Source organism: Salvelinus sp. IW2-2015, linkage group LG11, assembly GCF_002910315.2.
Source record: "Salvelinus sp. IW2-2015 linkage group LG11, ASM291031v2, whole genome shotgun sequence".
Lineage (NCBI taxonomy): Eukaryota > Metazoa > Chordata > Actinopteri > Salmoniformes > Salmonidae > Salvelinus > Salvelinus sp. IW2-2015.
In genome coordinates this window covers 5,692,731-5,707,372 of record NC_036851.1, presented here as the reverse complement: position 1 = coordinate 5,707,372, position 14,642 = coordinate 5,692,731, and the positions used below count along the sequence as shown (strand labels likewise).

General features: G+C 42.4%; 1 protein-coding gene across 1 annotated transcript in view; it reads left to right on the top strand.

The window, feature by feature from the left end:
* Positions 1-14,352, top strand: part of LOC111969693 (dnaJ homolog subfamily C member 16) — a 33,303-nt gene extending 18,951 nt beyond the window's left edge. The window contains exons 10-16 of the mRNA XM_023995876.2: positions 1,477-1,654; positions 1,768-1,950; positions 2,682-2,758; positions 9,231-9,311; positions 11,339-11,428; positions 11,555-11,725; positions 11,995-14,352. Of these exons, the coding sequence (XP_023851644.1) occupies positions 1,477-1,654; positions 1,768-1,950; positions 2,682-2,758; positions 9,231-9,311; positions 11,339-11,428; positions 11,555-11,725; positions 11,995-12,574 (1,360 nt within the window). The 3' untranslated portion in view covers positions 12,575-14,352. The remainder of the gene's footprint in view (positions 1-1,476; positions 1,655-1,767; positions 1,951-2,681; positions 2,759-9,230; positions 9,312-11,338; positions 11,429-11,554; positions 11,726-11,994) is intronic.
* Positions 14,353-14,642: the final 290 nt, after the last annotated feature.

The following is a 14,642-nucleotide window of genomic DNA, read 5'->3' as shown; positions in this document are numbered from 1 at the left end:
GAGGTTGTTGTTGTCTTGGCACCACACGGCCAGGTCTCTGACCTCCTCATTATAGGCTGTCTCGTCATTGTCTGTGATCAGGCCTACCGCTGTTGACATCGGCCAACTTAATGATGGTGTTGGATTCATGCCTAGCCTTGCAGTCATGAGTGAACAGGGAGTACAGGAGGAGACTGAGCACGCACCCCTGAGGGGCACCTGTGTTGAGGATCAGCGGGGCGGATGTGTTCTTACCTACCCTTACCACCTGGGGGCGGCCTGTCAGGAAATCCAGGATCCAGTTGCAGAGGGAGGTGTTTCATCCCAGGGTCCTTTAGCTTATTGATGAGCTTTTGGAACTGTTGTTCCATATTCTCTGTGACGTCCTCAACACGCTGTTCGCTGTTCGCCTTGACAGGGAAACATTTTCAAACAGCTCTTTCTTGTCGGGGCAAAAAAAATCTAAATTAAACATTCTTTAATGAATCCACCCTCAGAATGGCTTGCAATATTTAGCAATTTTGTGGGACAGTACATAGCTAGCTCTCGCAATTCTGTTTGCTGAATGCAGTTTTGTAAAAAGTCCTTGCTGCTTTTGCAAATGAGAAAGCAACTCTTTCGATGCACTTGCCCTCTGCTCAGAAGACATATTCCTATATTTCTCTGCATGCTTCATCTAGAAGTGTCAGGACAAGTTGTAGTCTTTCAAGACAGTGATGCTCTCTTTGCACACTAAGCACACAGCTTTCCCTGATACCTCAATGAAGAAATATGTCAATGTCCACTCTTGCTGGAACACCCTACATTCATTGTCTACTTTCCTTTTCTTTGAAAAAGTTCATTTTTGCACAATTTCTAGCTAGCTACTATTTATAACTGTGACGTGTGTGTCAGCCTGTCAGTCACTGACGGTCCTCGTGCAGTTGTTATTTATACGTGCCTTCAAAATAAATGTCCCACAAGCCATGGGAGTTAAATCATTACACAAAGGTGAGTATTCATTGGGCTTTTAATTTGAATGACAAATACTTTTTTCAAAACTTTACTATCGCAAATTCTTTGATCTGAGCAGGATTCCACGGGCTGCATTGAATCAGGTCGCGGGCCGCATATGGCCCAAGGGCCATCCTTTGCCCAGGCCTGACTTAGAATGAACTCATGTTTCTTAATTCTAAGTGGTATGCTAATGTGGACAGAGCTCGCCTCTGCACATATCAGATGATTTCTATGTAACTTTTTTTGTGGTTCCTGAGATGTTCAACACTTCTATACGTGTTGTGAGATCTTATCTTTGCAGTGTGACTGCAATAAAGACTCTCGGATATACTGTATATCTGCGTCGGGATAATCCTAAGAATGAAGTATTGTATTGGCATGCATTCTGAGTTATAAGTGTTATGCTTGTGTGGTTATTGGAACAAAGCAGAAAGACCCGTTTCTGATCCTTAAGGAAAATAAAGTTAATCTTCTTCCTTCTTTTCTCTCTCACTCACTCAGGTACTGTGTGCTGCTGATCACTGGTGAGGAGCCAGGGTTTGTCCCTGGTAACCAGGCCTTCCTGACCTTCGCCTCGTCCAACACTAAAGACGTCCTGCGCTTCACATATGTCTACCAGAGACAGCAACAACCACTGTGTCAGGCCTTGCTCCACAACCAGGCCCCACTGTTCGCACAGGTAATAAACACATGCTTTGCTTACAATACACACCCACACAAATGGGCAATAAGGTATATCGTATCGTACAGTACGCACACATTATGCGCTCGTGTTTGATTGCACCATGACAGGTGGTGATACTGGAGAGGCGGAGCCCGGGAGGTAAGGCTGTGTACCGGTCTGTGATTGGTGGATGGAACGGCAGTGACGATGATAAGACCCGCCTCCACGAGCAGCTGGAGCTCCTGCAGAGAGACCCCTCCTACCTGAGCTATGACGCCACGCTACCTGAACTAAACAATGAATTGGCCCCCGTAAGTCTCACACTCACTCACACACCTGGTACACACACACACACCTGCCTACCTGAGCTACAGGTAACTGCCAAAATAAAGGAAACACCAACATAGTGTCTTAATAGGGCGTTGGGCCACTACGAGCCAGAACAGCTTCAATGCACCTTGGCATAGACGCTACAAGTGTCTGGAACTTTATTGGAGGGATGCGATACCCATTCTTCCACGAGAAGTTAGATAATTTGGTGTTTTTGTTGATCGAGGTAGAAAACGCTGTCTCGGGCGTCCCTCCAGAATCTCCCATAAGTGTTCAATTGGATTGAGATCTGGTGACTGAGACGGCCATGGCACATGGTTTACATCGTTTCATGCTCATCAAACCATTCAGTGACCTTGTGCCCCGTGGATGGGCGCATTGTCATCCTATGGGGGCATAGCCATGGTAGCCAAAATAATGGTTTGCCCAGAATTTGTATACATGACCCTAAGCATGATGGGATATAATTGCTTATTTAACTCAGGAACCACACGTGTGAAAGCACCTGCTTTCAATATACTGTGTACCTTTTTACTCAAGTGTTTCCATTATTTTGGCAGTTACCTGTATGATGCTACACTGCCTGAACTAAACAACGAACTGACCCATGTGAGACATGCACACCTGGTACACACACACACCTACCTACCTGAACTACGACGGCACTCTACCTGAACTAAACAGCAATTTCTCTCTTCTTCCCCAACTCTAGATGTTTCTGATTCAGTGGATCAATGCAGCTTACGATTATTTCCTTCAAATCTATGATGACCTTCTCTTCTCCAACTGGTAAGATAATTCTGTATTTGATCCGTTTTCAATTGGGTTAGGTCAGCGGTTCCAAAAACGAGGGGATGTGACCCCATACGGCGTTGCTTGATATGAAAATGGGTTCACGGGAAAATGTCCAAAAGCCTGATGAAATTTTAAAATATATATATATATTTAATATTGTCTTTGTATCTCAAAGTCATTGTAATGTGGTTAACCTTAGAAATCCCCCCCCAATTTTTTTTATTCAAATCTAAAAGACATAATTCAACCACTGAGAGAGCACCCTTAGATCATGGGAAAAGGCGGCACATGAATCATCCCCACAGTGAATGGCTAGGCGTGCTACGCTGCTGCAAAATTGACTGTTTTCTTATACCACTATCCTCAGTTCGGTGGCTACTACATTAATTTAAGCCGAGGCAACTCACCAGCACAAAAGCAGAAATCGTGCTCGAAAATATGATGAAACCTACCTCACTAGCAAAATAATAGTAGAGAGAATTATTTATTTCAGCTTTTATTTCTTTCATCACATTCCCAGTGGATCAGAAGTTTACATACACTCAATTAGTATTTGGTAGCATTGCCTTTAAATTGTTTAACTTGGGTCAAATGTTTCGTGTAGCTTCCCACAATAAGTTGGGTGAATTTTGGCCCATTCCTCCTAACAGAGCTGTTGTAACTTAGTCAGATTTGTAGGCCTCCTTGCTCGCACACGTCATTTCAGTTCTGCCCAACATTTTTCTATAGGATTGAGGTCAGGGCTTTGTGATGGCCCCTCCAATACCTTGACATTGTTGTCCTTAAGCCATTTTGCCACAACTTTGGATGTATGGTTCGGGTCATTGTCCATTTGGAAGACCCATTTGCGACCAAGCTTTAACTTCCTGGCTGATGTCTTGAGATGTTGCTTCAATATATCCACATCATTTTCCTTCTCATGATGCCATCTATTTTGTGAAGTGCACCAGTCCCTCCTGCAGCAAAGCACCCCCACAGCATGATGCTGCCCCCCCCCGTGCTTCACGGTTGGGATGGTGTTCTTCGGCTTGCAAGCTTCCCCTTTTTCCTTTTATACTTGCGTACTATTTTTTGTACAGATGAACGTGGTACCTTCAGGCGTTTGGAAATTGCTCCCAAGTATGAACCAGACTTGTCGAGGTCTACAATTTTTTTCTGAGGTCTTGGCTGATTTCTTTAGATTTTCCCATGATGTCAAGCAAAGAGGCACTGAGTTTGAAGGTAGGCCTTGAAATACATCCACAGGTACACCTCCAATTGACTGAAATGATGTCAATTAGCCTATCAGAAGCTTCTAAAGCCAAGACATAATTTTCTGGAATTTTCCAAGCTGTTTTAAGGCACAGTCAACTTAGTGTATGTAAACTTCTGACCCACTGGAATTGTAATTAACTGATATAATCTGTCTGTAAACAATTGTTGGAAAATATGACTTGTGTCATGCACAAAGTAGATGTTCTAACCGACATGCCAAAACTAGAGTTTGTTAACAAGACATTTGAAGTAGTTGAAAAACATTGAATCCAACCTAAGTGTATGTAAACTTCCGACTTCAACTGTAACCTACTGCATATTAGAACGTGTAGCCCTAGTCGATGCTGTTGGTTCATTGATTATGCAGGGCGGCTTACAGTTAGCTTACAATTGTAGTGAATTTGTGTATGATTTTGAATAGCCTAGTAATCAGAATTTTTGTAATATTTTCATAATCAATAGGCTGACATTACGTTTTAGCTACAGAATATCTCACCGCCATGCGTTTCCAACTCCTCTCTTTTATTCCTTTCTCAAACGGCGCAGAGGGTCTGTCAACAGTTTAGTGAAATGTGCTTTGTTGTGCAAAACATGTTACTATCGATGTTCCCGAACAGATTTTTTACTTGGTTTCCCAAATTAAGCACTGGGTAGCGGCAGGAACAAGGTTGGAGAGCCCGTGGCATATGGCGTTTGGGCGGTAATATCACCTGTCGTACAGCGAGCGCGTGCTCCTCAAAGCGGTTGACGCATGGAGTGAAATAAATGGTCTATTTATTTCTCAGCTGCTTATATTATCCACAGCTCAGTATTTTGTTCCTGCCAATTTGATAACGGGCCATTTATAAATCTAGACTAGTTTGACATACTAGTAAAGACGAAATTCAATTGAGAATAGTCTGATGGGTGAAAATATCATCACTTGATGAGAGAACTGCCGTGCAGCCTGAGGCGAGCAACCGAGCCCCCCCCCCCGACTTTCTCAAATCATCAATAGCGTATAGTCGCATCATGCAGCTGTGGTGGAATATTCGAATCACGTGAGCGAGACTTTGTCATTTCTTCAAACAATCATCTTGATTTAATATAAATTATTGCAATAATGAAACCGGCGACCGCACACTCCGAAGTGTGTGTTGCCGAGTGCTTAAAATCATACATATAGTATACAGGGTCTTTTTATACAGCGGACCTCAAAATGCTTTAATCACGGCTGCACCCTACCCCCATGCAGATTGGGCACCATAAACCATTCTGGGTTCATCCTGTTGTTTATCTGCACGGGGGGGGGGTGTATTTTACTACTCTAAGTTTCCCATGAGCAACGATGAGAGCCAACGATGACAGCCAACACTGAAATGTTTGTTCTATTCCTTCAGGCTATCTCGGGTCACACACACCACATCTTATCTATGAACGCGAGCTTAGTCCGATCAGAGACATATGTCTCACATGCACCACTAATCACAGAATGGGATGTGGCTGTAAAGTTTATCACCAAGCCATCACTTAATCATTTGCCAATCCAAGCTTCAAAGTCTCCTCTCAGTTCAATCAGAACGAAGAGAGAGAGTTCTATGAAAGCTACTCCATTGCATGAAAACAACCATGAATTAAAACGGTATCATAACATAATATTGTAATTTTGCTACCACACAGCCCATATATGTTTTGATGTCTAAGGCATTCTAAGGTTTGTATCATTCGCAAACCAATGTTCCCTCAAACAACCAATGCTGAGTGCAAACTTGAACGTTGTGAAAATTCCAGCATGCATTTGCTGTCAACACTGAGGCTGTACCCACTTTAAGTTAGTTTTAACAGTGGCCAAGAAGGCTACTGTGGCTTTTTGATCATAATCTAGGCCTACCAGAGTGGCCTACCATCAAAAACAATGTAGAAAATGCATCCCATAACATTTTTACTTGGCTGTACTATCATTCAGCATACAGCAGCAGCCAATGTGTGGTGCTCAATGTAGGCCTATATTCCATGAGACTTTTGAAAACAACAAGCAGGACTTGACATTTACCTATTTATCTACTTGTCCTTCAGACAAGGTGACTGAACATGTTGTTTGACGCAAGAAACCACTTTACAAAATAAAATGCATAATTATTCCAATACCATTATTACAGAGAATCAGACAAATTATGCTACCCTCTGCCTATTGGCTACTTAGCTTATTCAAGCCTGTCTCAAAATACAACATTGCCCCTTTAAGACAAAAAAATCTCTTTACCTGACTCGCTTTTCAAAGATGTCTAGAAATCTACACCTTTTGTGCTCTTGTAGGAAGCAATCACTCCCCTATTGCTGACTACAAATTATCTATAACTGGGCTAATAACTCTTAGCTGGCAAAGGATATGAACAAAATGTGCACACATGGCTACATTTAGCTCTTGCTTTGATCTAAAAACAAGTGCATCTATTCATGACCACAGCTGTGAACACAGTCCAGTTCAAAGTAAATGACACCATATATGCCTATTGCTTATTTGCATATAGGCAAATAGATTGGTTATGAATTCTTTTTTGTTATGCCACACTGGTCTGTGTAGAGTACGGCCTGAGTCGTGTGCAATAGAATCCTACTCCGATGCGTTCTGCCAACAACAAAATATCTTGCGTAGTTCGTTTTGTTTTGGTATGTTGCATTGAAACTGGATAATAATGCGTTCAATCGATAACATTTATATTAACTGACAGGGAAAACTCTAGAAAGTTGAGTTCAATCTCGTGCTTCTCTCCATGGGCTATATTTCTTCTGCACTCTGCTCTGTAGTCCCTGGAAGCTGCGCTGCAGTCTCGGGGCTCCTGCGTGTCCACGCAAGTGCGCAGCTTAGAGGGAACATTGTTCACAACTAAGTTGCCAAAAAACTCTAAATCTAGCTTACAGGACCAAATGTTCACTTTTACACTCAACATAGTCACTTCATATGCGGTCTTGCTCCAGAATGGGGGGAAATATCCTTTCTATTTTAGTCAACTAAGTTCAATTATATTCTTCTTATAAAAAAAATCATATGAAATAATGGCATGGGACTTATAAGCATGCAGTGCATTTGAAAAGTATTCAGACCCCTTGACTTTTCAGTTTTCCCACATTTTGTTACGTTACAGCCTTTTTCTAAAATTGATGAAATCGTTTTTTCCCCCTCGTCAATCTACACACAATATCCCATAATGACAAAGCAAATAATTTTTGGGGTCATTTTTGCAAATTTATAAACTGAAATATCACATTTACATAAGTATTCAGACCCTTTACTCAGTACTTTGTTGAAGCACCTTTGGCAGCGATTACAGCCTCGAGTCTTCTTGGGTATGACGCTATAAGCTTGGCACACCTGTATTTGGGGAGTTTCTCCCATTCTACTCTGCAGATCCTCTCAAGCTCTGTCAGGTTGGATGGGGAGTGTCGCACAGCTAGTTTCAGGTCTCACCAGAGATGTTTGATCGGGTTCCAGTCCGGGCTCTGGCTGGGAAGCCCAAGGACATTCAGAGACTTGTCCCGAAGCCAATACTGTGTTGTCTTGGCTGTGTGCTTAGGGTCGTTGTCCTGTTAGAAGGTGAACCTTCGCCCCAGTCTGAGATCCTGAGTGCTCTGGAGCAGGTTTTCATCAAGGATCTTTCTGTACTTTTTCTCAGTTCATCTTTCCCTCGATCCTGACTAGTTCCCCAGTCCCTGCCGCTGAAAAACATCCCGACAGCATGATTCTGCCACCACCGTGCTTCACCGTAGGGATAGCGGGCTGTCATGTGCCTTTTACTGAGGAATGGCTTCCGCCTGGCCACTACCATAAAGGCCTGATTTGGTGCAGTGCTTCAGAGATGGTTGTCCTTGTGGAAGTTTCTCCCATCTCCACATAGGAACTCTATAGCTCTGTCAGATTGACCATGGGGTTCTTGGTCACCTCCTTGACCAAGGCCTTTCTCCCCCGATTGCTCAGTTTGGCCATGCGGACAGTTTTACTAAGAGTCTTGGTGGTTCCAAACTTCTTCCATTTAAAAATGATTGAGGCCACTGTTCTAGGGGACCTGCAATGCTGCAGAAATGTTTTGGTACCCTTCCCCAGATCTGTGCTTCGACACAATCCTGTCTCGGAGCTCTACGGACAATTTCTTCAACCTCATGGCTTGGTTATTGGTCTGACATGCACTGTCGACTGTGGGACCTTTATATAGACAAGTGTGTGCCTTTCCAAATCATGTCCAATCAATTGAATTTACCACAGGTGGACTTCAATCAAGTTGTAGAAACATCTCAAGGATGATCAATGGAAACAGGATGCACAAGAGCTCAATTTCGAGTCTCATAACAGGGTCTGAATTATTATGTAAATAAGTGATTTAAATAGTTTTATTTTTATACGTTTGAAAAAATATATAACCTGTTTTCGCTTCATCATTATGGGGTATTGTGTAGATTGATGAGGGAAAAAATACATGTAATCCATTTTAAAATAAGGCTGTTAGGTAACAATGTGGAAAAAGTCAAGGGGTCTGAGTACTTTCAAAGTGCACTGGTATCTTGTTAGCTAAATGAACAAACGTACAGCCTATGGCATGGAGTTTAGCCAGATAATATACAGTAGGCCAACTCCATATTCTGTTCTTCTGAAATACATTTTCTTATCATATTGTTTCTTTAGACCTGGCTAAAAATAAATAATGGATTTATTGTGATGGTGTACAGTATATTAAATTGATTTATGAGGCTTTTTAAATGTAGATGTTCCAAAGGCGCACATCAGCCCAGCGGCTTGAATGCAGCTTGTATGCGTGGAGGCCTCGATATGCTCAACATTTTTTATGTTAATTAACGGCCAATTACAGTGAGACCGGCAGACTTTTGCATGACAGTAACTGGCTGACACACTTTTATGACCTCCACAGCCCTAGTCATAGCCGCAAATGAAAAGTATGAGAGTGAGTGAGTTGAGGAGACTGACAATGTTGTGCAGTTGACTGCCATAGCCCAAAATAAAAAAAGTTAACATTGGCTGTTGATTATAGTTTTTTTTCACATGGTTGGTGTTGTGGGCCAAAAAAAAGTTTATCTACCCCTGGGTTAGATGGTAATTGACATAATTCTGCAACACATTTATTAAACCTTTTGTTGGTGTTTTATGGTAGAAAAAAATTGACAACGGAAGTATCATATACTATAAATCTATCATCTAAATATGTTGATGTTTATCTTCTAGGCGAGAGATGATGCCCATCCTGTCTCTCATCTTTTCTGCTCTGTTCATCCTCTTTGGTACTGTCATCATCCAGGCCTTCAGGTGAGCATGGGAGCCTCCGCCTCTGGGGCTGGGACTCAAAGTTAGTTTACATACCGTAGGCCTGCTAACTTGCCTAAATATGTAAATATATATATGAAAAATAAGCTTGAAATAGTCATGGTCTAATTGACTCAACCAAAAACACATATACAGTACCAGTCAAAAGTTTGGACACACCTGCTTATTCCAGGGTTTTTCTTTATTTTTACTGTTTTCTACATTGTAGAATAATAGTGAAGACATAAAAACGATGAAATAACACATGGAATCATGTAGTAACCAAAAAAAGTGTTAAACAAATCTAAATATATTTTATATTTGAGATTCAAAGCTACCCTTTTCCTTGAGGACAGCTTTGCACACTCTTGGCATTCTCTCAACCAGCTCCATGTGGTAGTCACCTGGAATGCATTTCAATGAACAGGTGTGCCTTGTTAAAAGTTAATTTGTGGAAGTTCTTTCCTTAATGCGTTTGAGCCAATCAGTGTTGTGATAAGGTTGGGTGGTAAAAGACCAAGTCCATATTATGGCAAGAACAGGTCAAATAATCAAAGAAACAACAGTCCATCATTACTTTAAGACATGAAGATCAGTCAATCCGGAAAATTCCAAGAACTTCGAAAGTTTCTTGAAGTGCAGTCGCAAAAACCATCAAGCTTTATCTATGATGAAACTATCTCATGAGGACCGCCACAGGAAAGGAAGACCCAGAGTTACTTCTGCTGTAGAGGATAAGTTCATTAGAGTTAACTGCACATCAGATTGCAGCCCAAATAAATGCTTCACAGAGTTCAAGTAACAGACACATCTCAACATCAACTGTTCAGAGGAGACTGTGAATCAGGCCTTCGTGGTCGAATTGCTGCAAAGAAACCACTACTAATGGACACCAGTAAGAAGAGACTTGCTTGGGCCAAGAAACACAAGCAATGGACATTAGACCAGTGGAAATCTGTAATTTGGTCTGATGAGTCCAAATTTTAAGATTTTTGGTTCCAACCACTGTGTCTTTGTGAGACGCAGGTGAATGGACGCTCTTCACATGTGTGTTTTCCACCGTGAAGTATGGAGGACGAAGTGTGATGGTGTGGGGTGCTTTGCTGGTGACACTGTCTGGAATTTATTTCGAATTCAAGGCACACATAACCAATATGGCTAACACAGCATTCTGAAGCGATGCGCCATCCTATCTGGTTTGCGCTTAGTGGGACTATCATTTTGTTTTTCAACAGGACAATGACCCAAAACACACCTCCAGGTTGTGTAAGTGCTATTTGACCAGGAAGGAGAGTGATGCATCAGATGACCTAGCCTCCACAATCACCCGACCTCAACCCAATTGAGATGGTTTGGGATGAGTTAGACCGCGGAGGTAAGGAAACAAGTGCTCATGATATGTGGGAACTCCTTCAAGACTGTTGGAAAAGCATTCTTCATGAAGCTCGTTGAGGGAATGCCAAGCCTGTGCCAAGCTGTCCTCAAGGCAAAAGGTGGCTCCTTTGAAGAATCTCACATATGAAATATGTTTTGATTTATCTGACACCTTTTTGATTACTACATGATTCCGTATGTGTTATTTCATAGTTTTGATGTCTTCATTATTATTCTACAATGTAGAAAATAGCAAAAATAAAAACCCTCGAATGAGTAGGTGTGTCCAAACTTGACTGTAATTATATCTAAGTTTAGCTTTTTTTGTGAACCAGAAAATCAATAGCCAACTCATTAATTCTTCTTTGTAGTATACCCTCTGGTGTATGCTTCCACAAAAGGCTCCACAAGCCCGGCATATATTCTGTTATCAGGATTTGTTGAGACGGTATTTACAATAGAAACATGTAGAATCACATTTGTCTTTCTGAAATATACTTGGAAAGCCCATGATGCTGCATATTTTTATGTTAGGAGAGTTAACTCAACCTTAAACATTGACTTTTCAGTCAGTGTCTGTAGTCGAATGATAAGTCATACGTCTTCTGATAGCAGACAGACATGCAGCTGTTCTCTCACCGTTTCTTCATCACTAGTGACTCGGGTGAAGAGAAGCCTCCCCAAAAACCAAAGCCAAAGAACCCACCAAAGACTGACGACTCACCTGGTAGAGCCAATACCTCCAGGTAACAATAAAATAAGTGTGTGAGAATGTGGGGAGGCGTGTGTGCGTGCATGCATGCGCAAGGATATTGCTCTTCAGTAACATGAGTATTCACACTCTTCTCCCCTCTCTCTCCCCACCCTACCAGTCGTCCTCCTAAGAAGGACTTTGTGGAGGTGACGGAGCTGACAAACATCACCTACATCAGTAACTTGGTCAAGCTGAGACCTGGTCACATCAACGTGGTCCTAGTCCTCACTGACGCTTCCAAGAATGCTCTGCTCAGGAAGTACGCCAAAGAGGTCTTCTCTTTCTCCGGGTAAGATGCAATACACTGCTTAGCCTCTCTTGCAAAATATATATTTTTTGTAATATATAAATGAGTGAGACAAACATGTATAAATAAAGGTTACAGAAAATGTACTGCTTTAGAAAATAACCTCAACACTTTATATTGTGTCAGAAATTAAATGCATTCTGTGTTATATTGTATTATGCCACATTTGCGCTAGTGATTAGTGTATTTTTGTGCTACACCCACTCTGTCTCTCTGTCTGTGATTGTGTCTGTCTCTATGCCCACCCTCAGGACCCAGACCCTACACTTTTCCTTCCTGAATGCAGACAAACATAGCCAGTGGATGCCATCTCTCCTGGAGTCTTGTCCTACTGCAGCCCGGGCCTTGACCCACGGAGAGGAGGAGGAGGAGGAGGAGGAGGGGGGAGGAGGAGAGGGGGATGAATACTCCTCTCCCTTCTCAGGTCGTCCCAGAGACTTCACAGGCCATGTTCTGGCCCTCAATGGACACAAGAAGTACTTCTGTCTCTTCAGACCTGTCTTCACCGGGGACACGGACACTGGCGGAGAGAGCTCGAGCTCATCGTCTTCCTCGTTTGACGAAGGCTCCAGGAGAAAGTCTCGGTCAAGGTCGCGATCCCAGTCGAGCTCACGTTCAAGGTCCAGGGAGGAGGGGGGTTCGTCGGGTAGGGGAGGGAGGGGTGGTGGGCGGTCCTCCAGGGCTACCAGTCTGGAGGTGCACCATAAGCTGGACAGGCTGGGGCTGTGGATGGAGAGGCTGATGGAGGGGACTCTGCCCAGGCACAGTGTCCCTGGCTGGCCTGGGCTGGACACCACCTCCCCAAGCTCCAGCCCCGCTCCCCAGAACTGAGGAACCACACTGGACTGGACCTGACCGGACCCCTATGAAGTGTAAATGACATTTCTGCAGCTTAAACGTAGCCAGTAGTCATTATGCAAAGCCAATGAATAATACAGAAGATTTAATATAACCCTATAAAGGATACTAACCTGGTCCCAGATCTGTTTGTGCTTTCTTGCGAATGCCAACTTCAGGTGTGACAATGGTCATAGGAGTTGGCCAGACGGCACAAACTGATCCGGGAGCAGGCAAGAAACTGAAGCTCCATTTACCCTATCACAACAATCATTTTTTACTTTAGCTTTAGGGACTGTAGTAGGTGAAGCTTCAAATGCACTGATCTTGCCATTGTCTTTCATAGGAAGCTGTTAACCCAGAATTAGGGCTTGAGACAATTGACGTGTTGCACTGTAAAGCACTGACTACTGTATGTTTGGATATTTTGTTGTAAATAAACACCAAGGGCCCTATTCAATAACCACTGGCTCTTAGGATTTAAAGAATAGGGGGGAGTATATTATGTGCAATTCAGAGGCGGCTGGTGGGGTGAGCTATAGGAGGACAGGCTCATTGTGATGGTTGGGATGGAATCGATGGAATGGAGTCAAACGTTTCCATGTGTTTGGTACCATTCCGTTGATTCCATTCCATTACAATGAGCCCTTCCTCCTATAGCTCCTCTCACCAGCTGCCTCTGGTTCAATTATGGGGGGGGGGGGGGGGGGGTACGTAGGTTAGGATCCATGTACTGAACAAAATAATGTGAAGCAAAAAAAATCTAATGTACAGTTTTAAACTTGTGTCATGTTCATAGGAATACATGTTTGAAAAAGGATAAACAAACTCGTTTTTGTAGCACAAATTCAGGTATTACCTCCCTTTTCACTACATTTTCTCCTATTTCATGCTTACTGAACTTTACCACAGTAACACTGGACTAAGGTCAGTTGTGCGTATTCTTTCCTAGTGGTTAGGACTTGGGGGTGCTAAACTGTTCCCAGCTGGTTGAATAGAGCCCTTGGTGTTCTGTGCTGCTGCTCAGGGCCAGATCCCCAAGCTGGAGATCTCAGTACAACTCTTTTTATAAATATTTCTTTCCCTTTGCAGATCAGGCGGAAAGGTTGAATCATCCTTCTGTCTCGTTTATTTTCTTTTACTTTCGTTTCGGGTCCGTGCCCTTAAATATACCGCTCTGGGTTTTATTGCATGTCACTGTCAGAAGAATATTCTGTGTTGTCACACGAGATTTGCAAAGCGACATCAACTTTATTCCACAACTCTTTCCTTCCTGTACCTCATGATGTGCTTGTGAACCATTGCTTGTGTGATGATGAGCGACCTTGCCTGAGACCTGAAGACTTTGGTTAAGGCTTTAGCTTAGCGAGCTAAACAGTCTGTGGTTGAAACCGTATATAGTCCGTGGTTCAAACCCAGTCGGTCACACTTGCACCAGGTTTGCGTAAGATGTCCTTTACTTGCGTTCTTGCGACAGAATGATTTCCCGCTTCACTAAAGTTATAGATATAAACTACGTAGATATTTCACTTTGCCTGCCTTTTTCATTTTAATGTGTTTCTCGTGTTCATGTCCAATATTGGTGCTGATGAGAGATTTGACAAAAAAACGTACGTTTGAGATGTTGAACTGTTTGGGAGAATCGGTAGTACTGTTGTCTATTTTTAAACGATTGGTATGAAATGATGTGAATATAGAATTATTTGATGTGCTGTTATTTATTTGATGTAGCCTATATGCTTCCTAACATGAATAAACATTTTCTAAATCTATCACTCGCAGGAATAGATTGATGTGGAATAAAGTTACCAGCTAAGTGTGGCAAAATATTATACACGTATTGAATACAAACTGATCAATGTACTGTCAGTAACATATTTAAATCTCGATATACATCAACAATGAAAATGCATAAATATCCATCTTTGACATAGCACTACTATCCAGTCCACACATGCTACATAGAATGTCATTTTGGATTAGAATTCTACATCCCGTTACCCCCAATCTACCTTATATCAAAGATTTGTGTAAAAGATATCGATAATTTACAACTTAAGTG